Genomic DNA, 26,977 nt, shown 5'->3' on the forward strand with positions numbered 1-26,977 from the left:
ATCTGCTGTCCGAGGGCTGACTCAAGTTCCACTGTCATTTGTTTTCTATCATCGGCGGGGTTTCTGGACCTGTGCCAACGTGCCAATCATTTGTATCTTTTCCCTATTTCATTATGCATAATGCCGTAATCAAAGATGATTTATACTGGGTAGAGGTAGATGGTAATCAGAGGATGGAGAGACCATGACAAACGGAAGGAAGTCTGCTGTCCTAATTACAAACTCTTTTGTTTTCCAGGCTGTGTGTTTGAAGGTGTGCAGTACCGAGAAGGAGAAGACTTCCAGCCAGAAGGAAACAAATGTATCAAGTGTTCTTGTGTTGTAAGTACTGCTAGGGCAGCGCTCAGGTGGTCTTTGGGGTTAAGGACGCTCCCATTCACTGAGAGCAGCCTCCTGGCTCCCACTCTCTCCCCACTATGCTCTCACGATGCAGAGCCATAGTAAAACCAACTCCATGTGAGACAAGCTTCACAGCTTTGGCGATGTTGACCTTCTGGTCTGGGCTTCAGTGCTCTGAACCCATTTGTGGGCATTCATTCCACAATGCTCAGCAGCTTGGTCTTGATCTGATAGGTCCTTAACTGTATAACCATCCCTGTCTGCCGACCTTGCCCTGTATCCTCTGGAGAGCAAACTAGCTTTTCTCTAGGACCCATTGTCCCCTCAAGTGGAGGAGTTCTTCTTCTACCCCCTGTTTGGGGAAGATCCTGGGCTGTCTGTGTCACAGAACAGAGGAGCTTCTTGCTGTGGTAGCTCTCAATTCAGCACAGCCACGTGGAGAGCAGCAGATGGGGACAGCAGGTAGTCTCAAAGTGCTCTGTGGAGTGAGATGAGGGCCGGTCACCTACGGTCATAGGGAACCGACATGTGGAAATTGCCCCTACATAACAGATTCAGGGCAGAGTAGAAATTTGTGAGGATGCCCATAGACCCATGTTTCCAAACATGCTTAAGAATGAGAAAAAGAGTTCGGCCTGCAATATGATCTTATAGGGAGTTTTAAAATTAATGCATTTTGAGTCAGAAGAAAAACCAGTCTTGATTGTGATTGGTGAGGGGACCGGTGTCCAGCAGTCACTCTATATTATTTATAGAAGGAGTTAGTACAGCGTATACTGGGTAATAAAGAGCATACGTTTCCTAAATCACTTGTGATGCAGACATATCTTAGGAGCTCTGTTGCCCCAATTTTACCTAGCTGAGGCATGAGGAGCCCCGGGACTCGCAGCTGTCTGTAAGTCTTTCCTAGTAGTTTCCTTCTGCAGTGCATGCTCATTCAACGTCAAGTTCAGATTGGAGTAAGCATGACCAGGCCCACGGGATGGCATTTGTATAAGGGCAGAAGAAAGGAAAGAAGAGGCGGGATCCAGGGAAGAAAGGGGACACACATATATGTGTCTATATCTATATCTATATCTACCTGTATCTATAGATATAGATAGATATAAAACAATGTAAGATTTATGCAATATACTGCAAACACAAAAGTGACTTACAAATGAAAACAAACACGGGCTTGTAAATTTCCATACAGCTCCTGTCTTATTATTGGCAAATTGCTTTATCTTATTTTTTACGTTAGTGATTTCTAATTTTTTGTTAAAAATTGCCCATTTCTAGTTTTTTTTCTTCTGTGTTGAAGTATATAATATTTTCTCATTTTTGTTTGTTTGTTTTTGTTTTTATGTCAATCTTTTGGGAGTAGGTTGAAGGAAAAAAAAATAAGACAGATTTCAGTAGGATATTCTAAATGTGTGCGTCAACAAATCGTCTTTCTGGAAAAGGTGTTTCAAAGTCAGACAGAAAACCGTACATGGGGAAGAAACTTGGCAGGTGCTAAGAAGGATGCAACATCCCTGTCATTTTACCGATGATGTCAGTCAGAAGCTTCCAGATCTGGGGCAGGAAATGAGTTTATGTGTATAGGCATAACAGACTCAAGTACATCAAAACACGTGGATTTCATGTGGTTTTAAATTCAGTGTGGGCAGAATGAAACAGACTTGAGGCCAACTTCAGGCTCCTGGGTGTCCTGCTTTCATTTCCAGTTGAGAAACATAAAAATCTGAAGATGGTTGTCCGAGCTTTCTTGCCTAGATGCTTCTCTCAGTCCTGTAATCTGTACCCTTTACTGTGTGTTAAGCTACTTTCCTTGCTCCCGTAATCCTAGCTCCTCTCTGAATCTTCTCGTTGCTGTCATCATCACGTAAAGGGCAACTGGGTTACTTTCCTCATTGCCAGTCTTTAGGCTATTAGAATAAATCGAAGAGAGGGCGGACTCACACTTGAGGATGGGGTGTGTTCTGCTCTAGGTTGCCAGGGTGTTCACAGCATAGTTTTTTTTTTTTTTTCATGACTATAAAAGTTTGAGGTATGAACTTTAGTTCTTGTAGCTCATTATTAAAATAGCATGGCTTTAAAATACTCTCCCCTTCTGCTATCTTTGGATGTTTATTTTAAGAAATGAAAGACAAAGAGGTGTCTGGGTGCCTAATGGGGGATATGTGGGTACTGATGTCTTGAGTATGGTGGCCATGGGGATGTTTGCTTCCTAGTGTAGTGTTCCAAACCTGTGGTCTGATGGCGTTGTTTGCCAGGCTTGTCCAGCAGCTGGTTTGGGAATTTTGATGTGTAATTTACAATGGTGTGAGGTGACCTCTTACTGAATGAGAGGGTAGGAAAGGAAGGTTTCAACCAGCACTGCTGAGAGACTTGACTGCAGAGGTTCTAGGGATGGGGTGGGTGGGGTAGAGGGTGGAAGTTGAAGATGGAGTGGGGGATGGGCATGCAGAACATTGGTCTGTAGGCCTCCACCACAGAGGAGGATCATGTGTTTTAACCAAAAGGAAATTGTGAGTACTCCAAGTAGACTTATGCAATCATGCTTTTGTATTCAAACATGTATTATTTTCCTCTCAGAAATGTTAGAGATTGGTTTCATATCTCCTATGAATACCCAAATCAGATGTTTATGTCATTTATGTAAATTTGGGAAATTGTGTGGCAATCTCATATAACTTACACGTCCTTCTGTACACTTGAGATAATCATTAGATTACTTAAGAGACCTAAAACAATGTAAATCATATGTAAATTTTATTATGTAAATAATATAAAGGAATTATTATTTGCTTTTATTTTGGGAACAATGGCAAAAACATCTGGTCAATATAGACAGTTTCCCAAGCATCCTTGAATTTGTGAGTGGTTGGATGCACAGTTCTGCAACCCATGGATGTGGAGTAAATACATATTTTCATGCACATAATCTATATTTATCAGTCTGTTTATATATACATAAAGATATAAACGTACAAATATCTATGCAAATGTACCTAAGCATGACTGTAAACACTAATATGGAAACACATTTACATATCTAAATTTGGATTCCTCTAGAAACATACCCTGAGGCAAACAAATTAATGTTAGGAGTTTATGAGTTTGTGTGGGAGATGAGATAAGGAAGGGTGGCATCCAGCTGAGGGTACAGTGCCAAATGCTAGGACCTGAACAATACCCACAACCGAATATGAATTAAAAACTAATCTCCAAGCCTCGTGTGCATGCCTGTAATCCCAGTATTCTGGGAGGCAGATGCAAGCAGATCTCTGTGAGTTCGAGGCCAGCCTGGTCTACAAAGTGAGTCCAGGACAGCCAAGGCTAAACAGAGAAACCCTGTCTCACCCCCTCCACCTCAGTCTCCATTGTAGTAGCATTAAGATGTGGGCCTTGAGGAGTCAGTTATGTGAGGGGTAGGGGTCTGTTCTTATCTTTTAAAAGTGGTCAGGAGGGAGAGGTCTGACTTCCCTTACAATTTTCCACTCGTGTGCTGTGTGAGCGCACAGCACCCTTCTCCTCTGAGGGGTGCAGCTATAGGCACTATCTTGGGAGGAGAGAGCACCTCTAACCCCTTGAACTGGATGCCCTATTCTGAAAGTTTCCAGCTTTCAGAACTGTGAGAGCTAAGTCACTGTTCCTTATAAATGACTGAACTGGAGGAATTTTATTACAGGCACACAGATGAACCAAGGCCTCACTGAACTGCCACCGCAGTAGATCTTAGCCTTGCCTAGGAACCTCTAGAAGCCTGTGTAAATTTTCATGCCTCAGAGTTTTCTTCCCTGAGGGATGGGAGTCGAGGTGTGCTTTACGTTAGTTCCCATCAGTGACTGGCTGAGAACTGTCTGGAAGGGTATTGATTGTCTGGCATTTCCTGCTGCCCCTCAGATGGCCAAGTGGAAGAAGCAGAGGTGCTGATGTTGGGTGACTGACTGTGAGTGGCAAGTTCGAGTAGATGAGGATGGCGAGGCATTCGGAGTTATCAAGAACAGAGATGCTTATGTGTATGCGTGGTCCTTTGTATTTGAGTTCTATGCACATCAATATGCACACGTCACCGTGCTTGTGTTTGTGAGAGCTTGTTGTTTTAATCTATTTTGTTTTTATTTATACCACCCTTCTCCACTCCAATCTCTTCCAACACCCTAATAGAAGATATGAGAAAAAGAAAGTTAGTGGGGGAGAGTGGGGTGTAGCTCTCTTTAGGCTTCTTCCTGCTGGTTAGGGTGGTCGGGTTCCTTGGGGCAAGTCTAATCTTTATCTCGCCAGGATATATCCAACTTCTAATCAAACAGTGATTACAGCAACCATGAGCAGCATCGGGGAGCAGCCGCTGCCTTCTTCCTTCAAGCATGCCCATTCCTCTCCAGGGCTCTGGTATTGGTTCCCTCTCAGAGTCCCCAGAATTAAACTATCTGCAGCAGGCAAAGATCCTGCCCTTCTCAGAGCCTGTACAAGGCAAATAGTCTGCTGCTGCGGACAATCTGAAGCAGCCCCATATCCCACACCTGGGATTAAATCCAAAACTACTACATATGTCTTTGTGTACGTCTGTACATGTACGTCTACACATATGTATACATACATACATGTTTAGGACACTGGACCACATCCTTCATTCTCTTTTTTTGTCTTTAGTTCCATACCCATCTGCTATCCTTGGCCATGCTTCTCCCAGATCCTTTGGAGAGTGTCTAAGCCTTCCAAGTTGGTCATAACTACGTTATCCCATTTTTCTGTGCACCCAGTGTTCACCAAGAACAAGTGACAGTGTTTCCGCATTTATATCCCTGAGATGCTATGGCTCTAACTTGCTAGCATACCTGCCCTCCTTCCTTCCCTTTATCCCACTTTGTCTGTCTGTCTGTCTGTGTGTTTCTCTGTCTCTCTCCTTGCCCTCTCCCCCACACATATGTCCAGTGACATCCTTGGCTCAGGGTATCCCAGGCACTGCGTTGCTTTCCTGTTCTCTGTCCTAGCTGTAGCAGAGGGCCTGCCATCCTTCCCAGGCTCATTTTCAGGTCCTTGGTGCTCACTGCCATGTGCTTGTTGGTGTTTGCAGTCTTCTCTCCCTTCTCTGCTCTGTTTTCATGTCGTATACTAAGAGAAAGTAGCGTTTCCTCTTCCATACTGTGACAAGCCAGCTCTTTCAGGCTAAACAACCGACTCTTGCCTGAGGTAATCACTATCGTTCACTGTCCCATGACCCTTTGCTTACTGCTTGCTCTGCAGTTGAGTGTGTGGGAGATATCTCTTATATACTGTCCGGCTGATGGGTGGTAGGAGTGCCCCTTCTCTCAAGGAACATGTTTTCATTGCTGTGTGGCTTGCATGTTAAGCCCAATTCCCTTCTTTACTCTCTCCAACTTTTTGAAAATCTGTATAGCTGTGCTTCTGCGATGTGGTGACAGAGGCAGACCACCAGAAAGGCGCTTCATCTGCCTGAGACAGATGCCTTAGCTAATGAAACAAATGCTTTGCATATGACTTTATATCCCGCTTTAGTCAGGGCAGTATGCATTGCATTCCAGACAGCTGAGAACACACTAGGCTTTGATGGTATCTGGAGAGGACTCCGCAACCCTTTACTCCTACCCATTCCAGAAGCCAAGAGTCCAACATTGTTAGGTGTGAATATCACCATGACTCACTTAGGAAATTCAGGCCTTTATCACCACCCATTAAACCACTTCAGCCCCATTTACACTCTATAACTACGAGCCAGAAGGGTTGCATCTAGAGTCCCGATACTAATCAGGGAGGGATGATTTGCATTCCCTTAGCTGTTCCATACATTTGTCTGGGTCATATCAGAGCATGTTTCTTATAAGATGTGTTTGATATAAATACTGTGTTAGTTTTAAAATGCAGCAGTGGCTGTTTCCTGATTCTGAAGCATGTTAAACATTTGTTAAAGCATACACTTCTTTTGGTTTGAGCTCGAAGTTCTATTACTTGTCTGCCTGCCTGCCAGGCCACCCACTCACCCTCCCTTTCCTATCTGTCTGTCTATCTGTCTGTCTATCTGTCTATCTATCTATCTATCTATCTATCTATCTATCTGTCTATCTATCTATCATCATCTTTCATCTATCACTCTTATCTATCATCTATTTATCAATAATCTATCATCTGTGTGCCTGTTTATCTGTGTATCGTGTATGTACATGTATATACATGTTTCTATCCATGTATCTATCTCTCTATCTGTCTGTTTATCCTGTGTATCTGACACACAGTTGCTTTGTCAACTATTTAGGAAAGGTGGTGGCAGCTGGCCCAGGCATTTCTCTCAAACACATCTTCAGGAAGATTGCAAGACTAGAAGAGGTGAAGGCGACAATGAGAAATGTTTATGTTCTCTTTTTATTTTTATTTTTTAAACATTCTGTTTTAGGAATGCTATAGGCTCAAGGCTCTTGGAAACTGCTGAACAGGAAGAGGTAGGCCCACACTGTTGTGGGACACTTTTCAAAAGTGGTAAGGCCTGAGGCTATAAAACCAGCCAAATTAACTGGCCAAGATCAATTGCTTTTGCTGACAAAGGCGTGCTAAATTCAGAACATTTTAACCAATAAACATGGGTTGTTAATGGGCTGTCTGTGATGAAGGAGCTCTGTTTTATTGGCGCTAGCAGCCCTGAAGTCCATAAACACCTTTGCTCTCACTTACACTAGACATATTGCAAAATGTGTCTCCCAGGGAGAGTGAAGTTCTGAGGAAGGTTCTTTGTCAAGAACAAAGAAGATGAAGGTCCTGTGGCTTCCCTCTCCTAACCTGCATTCCTTAAGATAGCCTGTCCTGTCCACTTGACCCTTTCCCGAATTCTCTCTGCTCTGGACTTTTGGGCCTTAGGACTGGTCACCCTGACACACGCACTAACCAACAGCATGTTTGTTAGAAGTGCAGCCTCTTGGTTCCTCTTCTGGGCCCATGGAAGCAAAAGCCACAATCTTGAAGGATCACCAGAGGAGCCATTCGACTAATGGGGCTTGAGAAACAGCAGTCTAAAGCCTCAACCGCCCTCCCATTGGCTGCCCTTCCCTTTTTCCTTTTCTTTTTCTCACCATCACCGCCATCTTTAGTGGGCACCCGCTTATTTTGTGTTAGAAACTGGAACAATTTATCTCGAAGGAAACTTGTTTTGATTCCTTATAAGAATCCTATGCTTCATCCCCCAAACATCAAGATGCTTACTTATTAGATAATCTTGATGATGTTTAAAATACTTAAAAATTTGTTTCCATTGAAACTAATTGTACGCAATAGGAAGGCACAATATGGTCACTCTTTATGTATACAAAATGTGTGATGAACTGATCAAGGCACCTGGCATACTGATCACCTCAGGTGCTAACCAATTTTTTTGAGTGGAGAATATTCAACCCCTTTCGTACTTTCTTTTTGAAACACACAATTATCTGATGGCTTCATTTAGCTCTATCCATCAGAGGAAAGCATTGACTTTTCAGGGCGTCAGGGCATACTGGGTGTTGAGAATAGGATGCTGACCTTCCTTTCCATTCCATCTGCATTGCCTTGCCCCCCATCTGCCTTGACTCTTCTCTCTGCCCAGCTCCCCTCTGCCCTCTACCTGCTTCACCACTTCGGCAGGGGAGAGAGATGTGGACAGCTGTGCAGGAGGGCAGGAAGGAAAGTAGACTGCTGTCAGTCGCCTCAGCACTTGCTAAAATGGGTTTGTATGGCAAGGATTCGAGTTCCCAGGGAGTCTTACTTGGGAAGTGCCCCATATGCCAAAGTGACTCCTGGTAGCAGATTTGTGACAGGAAGTGGCCACCAGGGACGAGGGCTGCTTACGGTGGCAGCAGCTTTTAAAAAGGAGGCTAACTATGTCTCCTCAGATTTGACCTTAGAGTGAAGTTGCTGTATCTGGGATTGTACAAACCGGAAACAGGAAACAGAGGAAGACTTTATCTTGTCTGTGGCTACGTGATGATGGAGGAGTCTGAGGAGTCTGAGCTGCACACTTTCAACAATGCCATTTTTGGGACCCGAGACTTTCCATGCCTGGACCCTCTCTCGTGTCCTTTGCCTTACTTGTGATAATAAGTACAATTTTGGCACGTTTTAGTCACAGGCTCTCATTATATTTTCCCTCTCCATGGGGAGAAATTTGGCTACATTTGAGCAATAAATTGGAGAATTGAGCAATTATTGAGAGAATTAGATCAATGTGGGCAGTTTATCTGACTTACCCAGGCCAAAAAGCTCAGAGTCGTTTTAGAACTAGCCTAAAATATTGGTACAACTTTTGAAAATGTTTCAATTTCCTTATAGGCCTACCCTCACTCTGACGATAAGAGCGGTCTTGGCTTTGAATGATCAACTAAGCAATAACAAGACAAGTTCTGTTTCTCACAGGGTTGGAAAGCATACAGCCACTAGGAGGGGCCTCTAACATCCTTGGAAAAGCAACTGGCATTGTCTTGTTTAGGCTGGTACATGAAGTTGTATGTTGAGTCATGTTATGTTGAATGTGAGTATGTATGACGGTAACTGTTTGCAAAATATCATTCTAATAGAATTTTTCATTTGAAGGCATGAGTATATAAATCTTGGATGTTTGATGTTGGAAAAAAAATCACCAAATTGCACTGTTTTGAGATAACACTGGATTAACTGTCTACCATAATTATTGATAATTAACTTGATAGAGACTTCATTGTGTCTTAGAAGAAAGAGGACAAAGCCAAGATCTGGTTTAAGGCAGGTCTTTCAAGGTGAGGACTTGGTTTTGATTGGGTAAATTTCGTGGTATATTAGGTAAAGATTGGCAGAAATTTCAAGGAAAGCTTTACCCTGCATGAGAGTCAGAGTCCATCAGCTGAGTCGAGCTAATATTAGATGACACTCCCAGTACGTTTTTAAAAGCACGGGAGACTTACATGTTTATCCTTTCAATGTGAAGAGCTTGAGAATATCTAACCCATATTTTAAATCCTGTCTCATGAATTTTCAAGACGTATTTTCATAGGTGTCTTATTTTTACAGCCTTTTAACATTCCTTATGGTTGGTGCCTTATATAATTTACAGTGTTCTGTGAAGTTATTTTTCTACATAGGGAGTTACCATGACAACAATAATCCCAGCATCAAAACCAGAAATTTCTTGCACAGCGTTTGAAAATATATATGAAAAGAGAACAGCAAGTGATGTCTTTGCAAAAGAATTGTTGATACTGATAGCTTCCATTACTGAATGTGCACTGTGTTCAAGGACCACATGGCACTTGAATGTTTATTTTCTCAATTATCCTACAACCTAGTAGATAGTAGCTCTTCTTTTGGTGAAAAAACTGAAGTTCTGAGGAACTCAGGTGATTGAAGTCACAGAGCTCAGAGAATAGAAACAGCGCTGGCTGGCTCTATAGCCACTGGTCACCAGCAGCTGGTGTAGTTTGGAGGCATTATCTATACACGCTTGTAGACAGTTGGAACTGAGAAATGCCACTTGAGTCTTTGGGGTGGACAACGACCAGCAATTTAAAGGGGAAAAAAAATAACAGCACTACGAGACCCACCAAAGAACCGCAAATCTGATTCCAGAGATATCAACACCATAAAAGTGAATTGCACTTCCTCCCTCTGAGTTCACAAGACTAAGCAAGTTTAAACTCATACCAGATTTTACTCCCAGGCACTCAGCCTGAGCATATGTGACAGCGGAGTTGGAGAAGATGAAGACCACATATCTATCACCCTTGCATCAGCTGGGGAGGGAAGCAGCACGACCTCTTCTGCTTCTCCTGCCAAAATGGGATGAGTTTGCACGGAAAATGTGGTGCTTTCGGGGACGGAGTCATCCTCACTCTCTGCTGCCAGAGAGGAATAGAAGCAAATGTGTGTGTGTGTGATAGGGTGCATCTCTGCCTTGTGGGTGTCTGCAGAGTGCAGGTATCTAGGAAGCTCAGCATCTTTCTTAGAGAGTGTTGAGAGGAGGTGGAGTCAAAGTCTGTCCGCAAGATGAACCTCTTTTGTCTCCTGAAAATCCCAGGAAAAAACAATTTTTATGAAACAGCCAAAGAACTGGTCAACTACGCGTTCATTCTTACTTCTATCTTTTCACTTATTTCTGCATCCAGCCAGTCACATATTAGTTTAACAAGGATTGTGAGCCCACTACATGTTAGTACTGTTAGGTGCCGAGAATCATCAGTGAAGAGACAGGACTCTTTCCCTTTCCCTTCAGGCCGTTACAACATATTGACTTGGGTACAATTATTGAAAGCAAACCCAAATCAAATCTTAGTGTAACGTATTTTGTAGCTTATGATGATCAGGAAAGGGCGACATGTATTGGAAAAATAGAAATAGTTGTACAACTTTAAAAAAACCACTCTAATAAGATGATTTAATATATTTTTCCCAATATTTCCCTCCAGACTTGTACTGTTACATAACTGGATGGTTCTGCATTTATATGTAGGTCACCATTCCTGCTATCTTCACTTAACATAGAAAATTATTAATTTAAACATCTGAGATTAAAAATGCAAATGCTCTAATATACGAAGTTTTAATTCAGTGCTCAAAAAGTTTCAAAAGTTGAAGCACTTCATATTCTTAGGGTTTGGATTGGGAATGGTCAACCAGTGAAGGTGATGTAAATTCTCTCTCTCTCATTCCCCCCCCCCCCACCCGTGTGTGAGCATGGGTGTGTGCGCACAGATGCGCACACACAAGCTAGAGATTGAACTCATGGTCTTAGGCATAGAAGGTAAGATCTTTTTATCTCTGAGCTGTAGGGTCTGCTAGATGAAAATATTGTGAAATTTAAAAAAAATACAAAGAACCCAATACACGTTTGCTCCTAAGCATGTTGAATAGCATATATCCAACCAGTATTGTGAGTGTATCTCAATATCACTAAAAGATTATTGAACATAAGTTTTACAGTTTTCCATCAGCACACTATGACTTGATCATATTTTTGGTATTTAAATTTTATATTTCTAATTTCTACTATAATGAATAATCTGACAGGCATCTTTGAAAATATTTTCTTTCATTGTTTAATCTTTGATTATTTATTTGAGCTGAATTCATAGAAACATAGCAAGGCTATAAACACTTTATGGCATATTTGTGTGTATTGCTGAATTACTTCCAATAGGTGAGATCTGAGTTTCCACTGCAGTCAGAAGCACACTTATCTGGTGCCTGTCCTCTCGAGCCTAAGTCTGTTCTACTTGGGAACCAGTTTTCATTCTGAGTCAGTTTTTTCACATATTGTTTTACGTATGTTGTTTGTTGTTTCAATTTTCTGTGTTTACTAATAATCTACGTTTCTTTTGTGAACTGTATGTTTTTATGTTTTCTTTTTTTCTGGGTACTTAAAGATGTATTGCAAGCTGGGGATGACGGTAGCGTGCCTGCCTAACATGTACAAAGCCCTGAGTTCAGTGCTTAGTAGAAAGAATGACAGAAGGAGGGGGAGGAGATAAGGGTGGGGAGAGCGAAAAGGAGAGCAAAGACAGAAGGAATGAAGGGAGGGAGGGAGGGAGGGAAGGAGTGCGTTGGAGACGTTGTGTGAATGAAGTGCTCTCACACTGAAGTGTTTTTAAGAACATTGAACAATGCCTCGCGTTAATGTCCTTGACGTGTGAACCGCAAAGTGTATGATGCCACCGTTTTCCAGGGTCTTTCTCTGTTCTCCACTTTTCATCTTGGTCCAAATGTCTTAACAAGGAGAAAAACAGCGCTGCATTTTCAGGCCCTGCAGTAAGAGTCCAGTGGTTTTCTTCATTTCTACTCCTTCATCTCCATCTCTGGGCGACATCTCCGTGAGGCAGTAGCCGTCGGTGTCTGTGTTCAAGCTGATGTGAAGTCATCCTGAGTTCTGCAGTGGAGAAACAGCCTCGGGGACAGCAAGGACAGGAAGGCTACACTCTGGGAGTATGGAGAGAAAGGCCAGCTGAACTTTCCACAAAGAAAGTTAAAGATATTCATGGAAAGTAGCACTAAATACTCTTACAGAGGAGGATGCTTCCAGGTCTCTTTCTCCAGAGAATTTAGTCCCCTACATTTTATAATGATGCCTTCACCCTTCCTTCCTGATGCTGATATTGGCCCGCCCTTTGCACTACATCTCTTTCCTTGATACCTCCAATCTCAGTCATTTCCAGTGTCCCCGCCAAGCTGTCCCTCTGCAAAAGAGCCCCATGTTCCTGAAGTACCAGGAATCTCTCTCCTTGTAGTCTCAATCTCGCCTTGAATAACCATCCCAGAGTTTGGCACATACTGGATATTCAGGAAATATCTTTTGAATGAATTGATTACACATTCTGGCACCTTTTAAATGTCATTCAAATGTTCAGTTGGGAGGGTGGCAGTGCTTTTTGTGGTCCCATGAATGGCTTCAATTACCGCCATTCCCTCTGCGTGGAATGTTAAATGGTACCACTTGTTTGGTGTGGAGGCGGCAAAGTGTTTGGATCTCAAAGAGCCAAAGTTCTCCCCCAAAGACCAGGGAGCCCTGGAGCAGGGCACTGAACACACCTGGCATTTCCCTCTGCATCCCATACCCCAGGCTGACTGAGGCAGAAGGCATGACCTGCCTGCTTTTTCTCCTGTGTCCTACATGTGGGCTTAAATTCCAAGCAAACTGCAAAGGAAACAGGCCTCGTGGGTAGGCATGAGGCTTCTGTGGCCTAAGCACTGTGAAGTGAGCAAGAGTAAGGAGCTGCCTCTGGGATCAGACATTGCTGCCACGGACTTCTGATGACTTTGCCTTTGCCCTGTCTTTCTCCCTGTTCTCTGAGATACCCAGAATCCGACAACACACCTGTGGTCGTGACTAGCAGCAGTATGTTCCCGATGGTGAACTATAAGCCATATGAGAATTTTGATATATCTGGGTATTATTGGAATTAAGCAAAAGAAGTTGATATTCATTTTTTTTTTAAAGGCTGCCATTTTTTCCATACTGTTCTCTGTTGATAGGGTGTGGAAATGCTTGTTTCATTTCAGTGACTTAATACAAATTTGTAATCTAGTCCAATATCAACATATGCTGTGGTCCGTTGGTCATAATTTAAACATTAAAATTCAAAAATAGAAAGATTGCTTTTTAAATTTCAAAGTGAATATGAAAAATGACTCAAACCACATTATTTATACTGATCCATACCTTATTTTTTCATATTTTTATTTGATGGAACAAACTTATAACATCTTTCCACACACTACATTATAGGGCTGTGTAGTCTTTAAGGCTCTTTTCCCATCAGCCTGACTTCACTGATCTGCCTGGCAGATGCCAGGATCGGCTTTCTCCATGTTCCTGGGAAATGCATTTCTTTTTTGCTTGAGTTTGAGAGGGGTGTGTGTGTGTATGTGTGTATGTGTGTGTGTGTGTGTGTGGGTGTGGGTGTGTGGTATCTTTGAGAATTTGGGATTTGTTACTAGGTTCTTCTATCCATAATATTCATAAACCATGGACACAGCTGTCTTTAGTGACTAAACCCACTAACGGAAGGAGCGAAGCATGTGCCCACAGAACACTGGGCTCTAAGAGGGCTTTGCTTTCCAACACAAGAGTCATCATAGCTTGGAGCAGTGCTTCTTTTATAACCAGAATGGATGTGTACCTTAAACTTTTATCATTTGGAGAATTGTTTGGCCAAACATCAGGAAGAGTGCTGGGCATCTTAAGTGCCTGGAACTGTGTTGCTCATGCTTCTGTGTTGTTCTGCAGGCTATGAGCATGCTGCAGGTGAATGCCTCTGTAGGGTAGATGGTGTTGGATCAAAGGCTGTGGCTTAGGAGCAAAGAGGTTTGGGGCTCAGTCTTGCCCTTTGCAACTGGAGAACCACAGGACCTGGAATCTTCTCCTTTGCCTCTCTGAGATTCACCAGCAAAAAGAGACTCTACTCGGTTCTTGTTGGTTCTTTAGTTCCTAGCTACCCAACTCGAACAATGCCTTTGTTTCTCAGGAAGCCAGTTATTAGTTAGAGCCTAAAATACCAGTTAATGCAAGTTATCTTTTTATAAGAGAATAAAAAAGCCACTGTTATATTTTTAAGTTTATATTTAAATTTTGTTTTAAAATTTATGCCCAGTAAAATTCTCTCTTTGGGGGGACATTTATGTCTGTGAGTTTTGACAAATTCATGATATATAATTTTAAACAGCTTATATCACAGACTCATATTAAAAGAGGCAAACTGTGTTTATGAACCTAGCTCATTCTATTAGCAAAACAAAGAGAAGAAAATTTGCTTGGGCTCTAAAATTCTGATTTAACTATGAGGACCTCAGGCTTCCTTCCTTGTGTCTAGGATGAGGAGGGAGGCTTGCTGCATTTATTAGCTCTGAAATGAACTGGTGGGTTGTGTTTGCAGAATAGCAATTGAGGAAGAGGAAGTATCTTTTTCTCCCCAGGGCAGGGCCTAGACCATCCAATATGACAGAATGCTGGCCAGGATGAGGACTCCAGGTGCTGGGTCCTATCACAGCTGCTGCTGAATGGGTAAGACGTGGTGGGGCTTGAGTCTTCCCTAATTATAGTATTGTGTCCAGAGCTCAGAAATGGAAAAGCATTCCAGTAGCTTGACATGTCTCTGTAGTCATATAAAACCAGGCAGCATGAGCCTGATGGTTTTTTTTTGGAAGAGTTTGGAGGTTCTCTGAGGAGAGGGTGTCCCCTGGCTTTTGCAGGAGCCTCGGTTCCATGAAGCCCGTGCAGATGTTAAGGTGTTGAGTCTCTTACATTAATCCTTAGGGCTTTTCGTTCCAGATGTTGTCCAAATGCTAGTACAGAAGGAAGCTAAGTTTTCCGTGGGTGAGGTAGCCATGATTGGAGCCTTAATAGAGTCAGGCACCTACTCAAGAGTCCTATAAGACTACCTGGGGTCTGACCCTCTGAGGCCAATAGGCCTTGCTGGAAAGGCAGGTCTCTAGAGTCAGATGGGACTTAGTTCAAGGAAATGGATGTACCTCTGAATCTCATGTTCTGGTTTGTACCATGGAGAGCCACTCACAAGACCCTCAAAGCCATTTCACTCTGGAAGAGCCAGGTGTAAAGCAGAGAGATCTGAAGCTTCTCACTGTGGAAATCAAGGCGACACTGCAGGGAAACTTTAGATCTTGGGAGCTCAACCTACTCTCCTTCCCTCCCTTGGGCTCAACTGGGGAAGTTCCAGATGGCTGCAAGGGTTTCATTGTAAAACAGGCTCTGTCTAGTGGCCAGCATACCAGGACATGGTAGGCTCTTTCACCAGTGTCTACCTTATATTTTAGGTCTGTTTGTTCTTGTTTGTTTGTTTGTTTGTTTTGCCACGGTATTTTTTTATAGTCTAAGTTGTCCTGGAGCTCACTATGTAGCCCAGGTTGACCTCAGTGTTGCAATGATCCTCCTGCCTCAGCATCAGGACTCCAGGTATGAGCCGCCACCACACCTTGTCTCTGTAGTCCTTTCGATGGTTGCCTACACTGTGCTCATTTAGAGCACTCCCTGTGTATCAGAGCTAAACATTTTAAACTGGACTTACATGTTGTCTGAGGTGTTTCTCTGTCCCTGCAGAAGCTGCATGCAGAAGCTCCCTCTTTGCACCCAGTGACAGTGACTTGTTTGCATAGGAGATGACATTTCATTGTCTTGCTCATTGTCTTCACATAAGGGATGGCAGGGTTTACCTAGTGCCTCTGTAGGAAGGGAAGGCTCAAACCATTGCGGCAACACTCTGCTCCTGCGCTGCCCAGTGGAATATATGGCAGGTCACATTTGGAATGTTAAGTTTTCTAGTAGGCACACTGAAAGAAGTAAAACAGGACTGAGTGGATTTAATAATATACCATATTTAACACAGTATATGCACACTATATCTTCAACCATGACTTTCACCATGAGAAGATTCAAACAGGATGTTCTACCTCTGTTTAGGTTTCATGACAGTGCATCAGATTCTGATGTTTATAATGACACTTCTTGGTTTAGTCTAAGCCACATTCAATAATTCAATCCTATATGCAGCCAGTGTCTAGCACATTGCATAGCACAGGTACATCCAATCCTAAAAGACCGGCAGGAATCCCCTCTATTAACACCTGCTATTTACATTGGTAGTCACTGCTTGGTTCATGTTCACATTGTGAAAGGAGATCAGGACGAAGGAAAACAAAATTTTCATCATCACCCTGAATGATGAATCCAGTCTTGGGGTGCTCCTTCCTCATCATCACCCTGAATGATGAATCCAGTCTCGGGGTGCTCCTTCCTTGCTCTCAATCCTCCAATGGCATTCTTTGTTCACAGTTAGGGCCAATGAGCTTTCCTGACCAGCCTCGTCATCCTGATGTATTCCCAACCACACTGAACTCCTTGCCAACCTTGGACCTTCTGCACATTTTCACACCATGGGGTTTCACTCTGCCTGGAATGTTCTTCCCTAGATCCTCACATGTCTAGTTCCTTTGCCTCCATGAAGGCTTTGTTTGAATGTCACCAATTTAGTGCTGTGTAAAATTGTTACTTTGGTATAGGCTCTGTCATTAATTACTCATTATTAAACTGACCTTCTTTGGGTTTTTCTATTGCTTTAAAAAAATCAGCATCAGATGCTTGCTTTTCGTTTTGACATCTTTGTAGAACATGTGCCTTGGTACCACGGTTGTCAACAGTTGATTGTTTGTGAAAGCCCTAAACAATATTCCACTGAATAGAAATTCAGTTACCTTGCCTAGTGTCAGAAACACAAATATAACCAGGTGTGCTGTGATTGGGAGGGTGCCCTAAGGTACCTCAGCCTTCTTGGTTATCTGGACCCTAGGAGGAATCCAGTCTGTGCCTTCAAACAACTGCTTTTAAGTGGTGAATTGTTGGACCATCACAGCAAACCCAAGTTTGTGAGTTTTTAAAATGCTTTTCCTTCTTTGGAAGCAGGGCCTTAGAATTCTTAAAACTCAGGCACTTGAGAGTTGAAGATGGCAGTAGATTGGATTAAGTTCTCTGCACACTTGCATAGATCCTCTGTGGTCATGCTCAGTGAGTTTCGGTGGACTCCTTGGGAATGGATGACCCTGTGTATGGGGTAAGGGCAGAGTGGAAGGGGCTGTTGTTGTTGGTTGGATCTGTCAGGGCAGCCCTGGCTATGGGGACAAGGAGGCTCAAACAGTGTGATGTGATTCCTCAGTTGCTGAGGCCCTGGCAGAAGGTAGAATCTGGCGCAGAGGCTCCAGGGCTCTTGAGAGGAGAAGCCAGGCTAATTTAGAAGCCAAACAGCTTTCTTTTGTCTTACTTGTTTTTCCTTCAAGAAGCCGGTGTTTCAGAGGCCGCAGCAAGAGGGAAGTCAATGCTGCCGGGCACTCAGGACTTAGGACTTGCAAGCACACCACTGTACACAACATGAGGGTCTGCCCACAACTCTCTCCTCCCACCTCACTCTGGGATCAGGGGTGTAAAATTGGCTCTGATTCCACATTCATTTCACACTAAGTCACTCTTCCTAGCAGCCGAGTGCCTCCTACCACTCTACACACTCCCAGAGAGGAAATCAAACCTTTTTCAATAGCTTTAGAGGCCAGAAGCAAAATGGCGGCTTCCAGGCCATGGCTCCCTTGACTTGCTTTTCTGTGCCAGACACTGTCAAGGACAGGCGTCCTGCCCTGAGAACCTGCAGAGCTGTGAATGAAAACCCAGACTCCTAAGTCAGAGATCTTGCAGCGAGTTCAAAAATCTGTTAAGAATGCGTTGGATTAAAACCAACAATCTCAAAAGACATCTTGTCCCTCTAAAGCGAATCAAATATAAACAGCTTGGTTCCTGAATACTGTTTCTGTTATATAATGTTTTATTTAGTAGTTTTACAAAGTAGAGTTTTTAATTATTTTTTGAGAATTTCATACAATGTGTTTTGGTTATCGCCCCATCTGCTCTTCACTCTAATGCATCCCAGACCTACCCCACCTCCCAACTCCCTTCAACTTAGCATCCTCTTCTTATCTTTATTTTTGAAATAATTCATCAGGTCCAAGTTATGTTGTCCATATACTGCTAGGTGTGAGGCCACTCACTGGAGCATGGTTGAAGGACCAAGAGCCACATCTTTATAGAAAACTGACTCTCCCTCTCCCCAAAGCCATCAGCTGTCCAGAGTTCCTCAGTTAGCGGTGGGACAGCTGATCCCTACCCTCTTCTCCACGCTAGAGTGTTGACTGGCTTGATCTTGTGTCGGTCTTAGGTAGCCAACCAAGGGTGCTGGGAGTGTAGATGTCCTGTCTTGTCCAGAAGACACTATTTTGTTCCCAAACCCCCAACACCTGGCACTTACAGTCTTTCTGCTCCTTCTATGATGGTTCCTGAGCATTAGGGTGTGTGTGTGTGTGTGTGTGTGTGTGTGTGTGTGTGTGTGTGTGTGTGATATAGATGTCCCATTTGTGACTAAGTACTCCATTGACACTATTCTCTTTGCTGGATCAGGTATGAGTATCTGTGTTACTTACTGTTGACTGCACAAAGAAACATCTCTGAGACAGTCATGTATTGACCCATGGGTCTAGAGATACAAATTTAGAGGGCAGATACTATGTATTCATATAATGTTTTTTTCACCTTCAAATTTTCACTAAGTGAAAAAGACTTTACAGACTGGTTTGTGCAGTTACAGCACTATAAAAGCTGGGGTTTGACCAGAGCAATTGAGTTCATTCAGAGGATGAATAAAAATTTTGCTTAGTCAGTTTCTCATTATTCTCCTTTGGGGACCATCATTTTGCCTTATAATCGGGATGGGAAGAGGCCATCATACACAGCCTGTTGGCTGCTCACTTTCTGACCTTCCCATAATCCTGCTTGAAGGAGGCCAACTGAGCTGGGAAGGCTGATAACAAAGATGCGTAAAGCCCGGGCTTGGAGTGAGGTGAAGACTTGATGGGGTGCGGGTCATAGAAACCTCATCTTACTCACTGGCCTTTAAAACGTGCCTGTCTCTTAAATACGATTTTTTATTTATGTGTATGCAGGCAAGCACATGGATGTGTGGATATCATATGTGTGCGGGTGCCAGCAAAGACCAGAAGAGGGAATTGGATTTCTTGGAACAGTGACTCTTAACCTTCCTCACGCTCCAACTCTTTAATACAGTTGCTCGTGTCTCAGTGACCCCAAACCATAAAGTTATTTTTGTTGATGCTTCATCGCTTTAATTTTGTCACTGTTATGAGTCATAATGTAAATCTCTGATGTGCAGGATGTCTGATATGTGTCCCATGTGAAAGGGTCATTCGACCCACAGGTTGAAAATCACTGTCTTGGAGCAGAATTACCGGTGAGCTGCCTGGCATGACTCTTAACTGCTTAACCGTCCTTCCAGCCCCCTCTTTCTTCTCAGTGCCTCTCTGATGCCCCCTCTTCTTCAGAGCTTCAAAGGTAGCCATGATATGATGTGATTACAGACCACATAAACCCTGTAGGGGAGCTGTGTCCAGACCAGTAGGAGTTTTTGCATCAGTGACAGATTGGTTAATAAATATGTTTATTTTCTTGACCTACCAAATGACTGTAGTTCTTTGGCAAGATTCATGAATCACGCTGCAATCAAGTCGAGGGCCCTGGTAGGAGAAGAGAATGTGGAAGGAAGGCTTAGGGACAACCTGACCAAATTATGTTCCGAAAGGAACTATGTGGCTCAGAGGTCCAGAGACCCTTGAGCCCTGTGACTCTGGCACTTTTCAGTCGGGAGGTAAATCCATTGGCTCATTCATTCAGTTAATGATAGGAAAGAAACAAAAAACTGGGCAACTGTTTTAGATTAACACAGATGAAAGAGGCAGGACAACTACGTGCAATTCATGATCTTGGACTGGATCATGGATTTAAAAAATACTATAAAATTGACTTTTAGTTTCCTTTCTTCCTGTTATTTTTACTTCAATTGTCAACATTTTTTTTAAATGTTTTTTTGTTTTTTTTTTTTTAGGTCTTGGAGATTGAATCTATATATTCATTCACACTATGCAAACCCTTTCTCCTTGCTTCTACAGCCCTCAAAGTGATTCTTAGTGCCTTGGGAGCCATCAGCTGGCGATAGCTTTTCCACTGAGGGGGGCCTGAGGGGTCCTGTTTCCCTAACCCCGTGCTAGAATTTTGACTGGCTTGGTCTGGTTCAGGAGTGGCGGTGCTATATGCAGCAGCCATGCCGTGTCCTGAATACAGCATTCACAGTACTTTCTCCCTCCTTAAATCTTATATTCTTTGCACTCCCATTTCTACTATACTATGTGATCTCTATTTTAAGAATTTTCCTAGTGTCATGTGCAAAACAGGTCCCTTGGGATGAGGTAAGTATTGTATATACATATATACATGCTATTGGTTCTAAACTTCTATGATTTGATATTCACAATCATTAAATATACAGAGAGTTTAATATTGGAATTTATATGTATCTGTGTAGATCAATGTATGAGAGTTTCAACTCTTCATTTTTTGTTACTTTGTGATTTTTGGCAACTAAAATGTATGGGCAACTAAATTCCTTATGCTTGAAAAGTATAAAAAATAAGGCAGGTAATATAATTAAAATACTATAAAATGATATCATCAAGACAGTTGGATAGACGTGAAGACAGGCTGCTTAAACGTTAAATTTCTTGAGTGGTATAAAAAATCTTGTTATTTTAAAGGAAAATATAGATTTAGGAAGACATTTTAAATTAGGATTAAAGTGTTGAGAAATAAATCTTTTCCCCTAAAAGGAATGAGTGGTGTGTGACATAAAAGCAGAGAGGTTATGGGAGGTGGACAGGTGCAAGTGGGGGGCAGGAAAATAGGGGGGGGGGAGATTAGGAAGAACCGTTGGCAAGATTTTTGTTTGAAGATGCCGCAATGAAACCTAGTGCTTTGCACACCGATGGAAAAGTAATTAATTAATTTGTTAAGCAATAAGAACAAAACCAGTAAAAGCAGTTGGAGAAAACAGATTATTGTAGTATATTAAAATTGGTAAAGCTGTGAGAAATAAAGTCAAGGTAGACATCCTACTGTTCTTGTGTCTTTGGGGAGGATTGAGAAGTTCTCAAGAAGAAATGTTGGGGAAAAAGTGGGAAGTCAGTGCTAAGGTATTTGCTGTGGCCGTATCAGCTGTAAGTGGGACACAGCCTGTGGGTGTGGCCACCGACAGCGATGATAGCCACCGGTTGTCTGTAGATGTTTTCTCAGGCTGAGAATTCTTTTTTTTTTTTTAATTTCCAGTTTGTTCATTATTTTTTACCATTAAGAGATGCTGGGCTTTTGTCAAATGTAATTTCTGCATCTACTGATATCAGGGTATTGATTTTTATCTTTTATCGTATTAATATGGCATATTGAGTGATTTTCATGTTCAAAACCTACTTTTGCGTTTTGGGGTTACGTTGTAGTTGGTTGTCATATGTCTTCTTATTTGTTACTGGAGTCGTTTAGCTGGAGAATTTTGTGTTTGTTTCCGTGTGAAATTTTCACTTTTGCTAAATGAGTAGCAGTGCCCCCACTCACGTATGAGTCCAGCAACCCGGGTCTGCACGCAGTTTTTCCTGTTCAGTGTCTGTTAGAGTTTGCTATTTGTTTATTTGGAGAATTTTACATACAGGTGTTGTATTCACAATCCTTCTCTGGGAAATTTCTCCCTGGACTGTTGACTCCCTCTCAAATTCATGACCTCTTTAGTTATATACATATGCACACATATAAAAATACACCCTGCTGGGTCCATTCCAAGTTGTGTGTCTTTCTTTAGAGCTGGTGACTTGGGGGTGGGTAGCCTATCACGGGGCTTGTCCAGGGAGAACTGTTTTCCCTCTCAGCCACATTAATTGCCTGTAGCTCTTCACTTAAGGGTGGGGCTCTTGTGAGATGTCCCTCCTCCGGGTAGTGTCCCTTTGTAGGTTTTACTTAGGTGGCATATTGTGATTTCATGGCTATAGATCCCTGCCGTCTATAGACAACACTACTTCCCTGCAGCTGTCTCTGACTCGTACGACTCTTCTGCCATCTCTTCCTTGATATTTGCTGAGGAGCCTTAGCTGCAGAGTCTGTGTCACAGACCTATCAGTTGCGGTTGGATGCCCCATCTCCATTTGCTCTCCGAAGTTTGACAAGGTGTGGATTTCTCTAAAGGTCTCTGTCTGCTTTGATGAGTAGTGTGCTGGCGTGGCTTTCACATCCCTATTATTTATTTGTTTGTTTAATGTCAACTTGACACGAGATAGCCTCACTTTGGAAGCAGGAGTCGTATTTGTGAAAATGCCCTCGCTGCCACATTTGCTTGTCGGGAAGCCCGGGGTGCACCTTCTTGGTTGATAACTGATGTGCGAGGACCAAGTTCACCGATGGGTGGCGCCACCTCGGCAGGTCCTGAGCCCTATCACAGACTGAGCAAGCTGATAATGAGCAAGCCAGTAAGCAGCACTCCTCTGAGGCCTCTGAAACAGTTCTTGTCTCATGTTCCTGTCCTAACTTCTTTGGAAGATGAACTATAAACTGCAAGATGAAGGAATTCTTTCCAAGGTGCTTTTGGTGAGAGCTCCCCTTCCCTGCAGGCATACGGGTAAGTATTTAGAATGCAGTTAGATACTTCTGTCTTAATGAGGGGGCGGTATTAAGTTCTCGTCTAGGGTCGATGGCTTCATTAGCCACAGACAGTGGGCTAGGTTTGCAGTGCCAGACACAAATGCTCTCCTACTGAGCCGGCCTCAAGTCCAATCAGACAGCTGTTGGTGACCATCAGGACCTAAATGCCACTGATGAACCTTCTGCGATGTCTCGCTGCTCTGGTCACGGGCCACAGGTTTTACAGCTAAGTAGGAATATTGATTGCTTTCCTGCCGTGGCAGCTACACAGCTCCTTCCCATACGATGAGAGCTACACAACAAGGAAGGGCCTTCCGGGATGGGTCCAGCCTGATTTCTCCGAGTCCTCTGTCCAAAATGTGCAGTGTCTTTATAAGCCCTGCCCTGGCTACAGCACGGAGAGCTGTGCTATTCTGTGTGATCTGTTCCCAATTGCTATCACTCTTTGAGTTACTGCTTTTAGGAAAATACTTAATTTTCAGGTACTTTTGAATTTCCTACATTTTCTTGTATTATTGATTTCCAATTTTATTCTGTATCTTAACTCTTAACCTTTAAATATTTTTTTAATTTAATGAGTTTTTTAAAATTGTGAAATATGTGTTCTCTTGGGGGGGGGGGGGGAGAGAGAGAGAGAGAGAGAGAGAGAGAGAGAGAGAGAGAGAGAGAGAGAGAGAGAGAGACAGGGAGAGAGAGAGAGAGACAGGGAGAGAGAGAGAGAGACAGGGAGAGAGAGAGGGACAGGGAGAGGGAGAGGGAGGGAGGGAGGGAGCTCACTGTGCACCTAAGGAGAACCTGTAACCTGTGCTCTTCTATTAGAGGGCACAGTGTTCCGTTTATGGGTGTGGCTCTCATGTCTAGTTGATTTGCAATGAAGCTCATCTGCTTAGTTTTCTCACCTGTCACTGAACTGGGATAGTGGAATCTCTAATTATTTTTTTAGTTGGCTATTTCTGCAGTTTTTAAGGCCTTTGCTTTATGTTACAGTGATGTTTTAAATCAGGCGCCCATGTATTTATTATACTTCTTCCTGTGACATTTATCACTGTAAAATGGCTTGTCTGGGTGCAGTAGCAGTTTTTAGTCTTTATGATCTTTCCTGTAATATTGCACAATGTCTCCCTGTCTCTGCTCAGAGGCTCTCTGTGTGTTGTTGGCCATGTTTTCAGTGCCCCATCATGAAGTCTCCAGCCTCGATTGACCCCTTACTCTCTGCTTGTGCAGTACCTCTGTATTGTCCAGAGATGAGCGATTTAGGCTTTCTCAGATGTTTTCTGGGCATGAATAACACCTTACACAGTTGGAGTCTTTGGGATTCTCACCAGTACATAGAACTTTTCAGATTTTCTATAGTCATCCTTTTCTAGTAAGTGTTTCAGTTGTTAATCACAATGTTGCTTTAAACGCTCCATTGTGAAGTAATTAAAGATTATATTAGTCAGATTTCTGTTACTGAACCCCAAACGCAAGACTGATGAAGTTAAAAAGATGAATGCTTTCTTTTGTCTCACAACTTTGCGAATTTCCATGGATAAGCAGCATCATTGCTTTGAGCCTGTGGTGTACAAAGTATCATGGTGGAGGTGTGTGGTAGATTTTTTTTTGCTTGCTTGCTTGTTTGTCTTGTTGTTTGTTTGTTTGTTTGTTTGTTTTTGAGACAAGGTTTCTCTGTGTAGCCTTGGCTGTCTTGGACTTGCTTTGTAGACCAAGCTGGCCTTGAACTCACATAGACGCACCTGCCTCAACTGTCGAGTCTTTAAAAAAATGTAATTTATTCAGATTACCTCCCAAATGTTATCCCCTTGCTTTTATCTTCCTGTTCCCATCTTCCTTCCCTCTTCCTCTTTATTCCCCTAGGTCTGTGACAGAAGGGGACCTCCTCCCCCACCATATAACCACAGCATATCAGGTCTCATCCATAGCCTGCTTCCCCTTGTGCCTGCCAGGCCTCCCCACCAATGGGAAGTGATCAAATTGGGGGCACCAGAGTTCATGTCAGGGGCAGTCCTTGCTCCACTCACAACCATGCAGAATGAGCTGTCCACTGGCTAGATCTGAACAGAGGATCTAGGTTTACTACATGCATTGTCCTTGGTTGGTGCAACAATTTGTGTAAGCAACTATAAGTTCTTAATCAGGTTTTTTTGTGTTTGTTTGTTTTTGTTTGTTTGTTTGTTTTTTGTTTTTTGTTTTTTTGTATTTTTTTCCATTGATTCTCTTCCTTTTAAATGACTGTGTTAGCTCATTTATCAATGTAGGATAATGTATTCATCATAGTTAGAGGGTGATATAAATATGCATATATCCAGTATTTTGCTACTGCAACGGTGCTGTCACTAATATGTATATAGTCTGAGTTTTATATCACACATGTAAACATATTTCTAGGACTGGAATTATTTTGGGAATTGCTAAACTGTGTTCCTCCATCAAAATGGCTTCGAATCTTGACCAAGAGTATAAGTGTCTCTTGAACCATATTAATCAATAGAGTATTTTTATAGTTTTATTGTGTTGACTTGACTGGTGAAAAGTATTTTTATTGCAGTTGTCTTTCTCTATTTTACTTGTAAGATAAGATTTCACTATCTAGTCCAGGGACTTGTTGTGTCCTTCCCTTAGCCCAAAATTGCTGGGGTTCCAGATATGTGTCATCAGATAGAAGGAAATGGAGGCCTTATTATATTATAGGGGATAATTAAGCAATATTTTATATAGCAAAGTTTTATCACATCTAAGAAGACATTAATTGTAAGATTCAACTAGATTTTTTAAAATTTCAAATTTTGTGAAGAGTCTTTTGTTCTTTTTTCCTTTGATGGGTTGTCTGTGTTTTGCATCACATTTTTCATCCCCCAATTCTACAGTGTCTTTTAATGGCTGGTTATTATTTTGAAGGGATCAAGTTCACCCAACTTCTCCTAATGACCTTCCTGACTGTGTTACGTAAAGTGATTCAGTTTCCCCATAGAATCTTAATGATAAAGCTCTTATGTTAAAAATAATTTTCCAGAATATTGTTATTACTAAATCAATATTAAAAAAAACAACCTGCCTAGCTCAAAAATCAATGTAAGTTTTTACAGCAAAAAATAATGATTACTTTTAAAGAGTTCATCTATGCTTCAATTCTTCTGGCTGTAAACTGCTAGCAAGTATCATAAAAAGTGGCTGGGATGACACTAGTGTCTGTTACAGTGCTGCTAACCTGGCTGACGAAGACATGGTGTTTCTCTCCCACCCAACACACTGGTTTTAGGTGACGAGGCATCTCTTTAAAGAAGGGTCCATCCAACCCTGTGCTATACAAAGTAAAGTTAGCATATTAAAACTGAAATCTTGACTGTGGGTTTAATATAAAACATTTCTTGATGGAATGTTAGTGTGCTTGATGGGCACCCTCCCCTCTCCTAGACTCTTAAGGAAAATGAGGTACAGCAGCTCCTGTCACCCCGACTGAGCTTCAGTGGGAAGAACTGGCGGAAGAAGCATTCCTTTCGGAGAAGAGTGTCAGGTTTTCCTAGTAAGGGCCACCCTGGTTGTTGCATATAAGACGAGTGGACGGACTTTGTTGCCGCCCTCAAGATGGGACTAGCACACTTGGCAATGTAATGTAATTATTGTAGGTATAATAAAAAAGGAACGCTAGATATCATGGACTATAAAACCCGAGTATAGGAATGAGGGAGTGTGACTGGAGAAAGGCACACTCGTGCCCAGAGTTTACAGATGAGAGGGAGGCTGGCATTGATTGTTCTTCTGAGACAAGACTAACAAGAGAGATGTCATCAAGAAAGCAACTCTAACCCGAAGCGAAGCTTCTGTGCTCACTGCTCTTGGCCTCCTCGTCCAGTTTCAGACTTCATTTCCAGAAAATTAGAAAATCCCCAAACATTGTGTCATTTCAGACTGTGGTTCCATGAGTGGTATATGCAAGCAGGCGCATAACTGTGCAGTATTTTTCTAAGAAAGAGGGCCTTCTAGATAGCTGTGGTGAGGTACTTGCTCGGTTCGCCTCCCTCTTTGCACGAGCAGGTTTATTAAGCATCCTTAACTCCAAATTTTTGT

General features: G+C 42.5%; 1 protein-coding gene across 1 annotated transcript in view; it reads left to right on the forward strand.

Moving 5' to 3' along the window:
* The window catches only part of Bmper (BMP binding endothelial regulator), a 243,434-nt gene that overhangs the window by 66,452 nt on the left and 150,005 nt on the right, over window positions 1-26,977 (forward strand). The window contains exon 6 of the mRNA XM_051156089.1: window positions 239-321. Coding sequence (XP_051012046.1) covers window positions 239-321 — 83 coding nt within the window. The remainder of the gene's footprint in view (window positions 1-238; window positions 322-26,977) is intronic.

Source organism: Acomys russatus, chromosome 14 (assembly GCF_903995435.1).
Source record: "Acomys russatus chromosome 14, mAcoRus1.1, whole genome shotgun sequence".
In the NCBI taxonomy this organism is placed as follows: domain Eukaryota; kingdom Metazoa; phylum Chordata; class Mammalia; order Rodentia; family Muridae; genus Acomys; species Acomys russatus.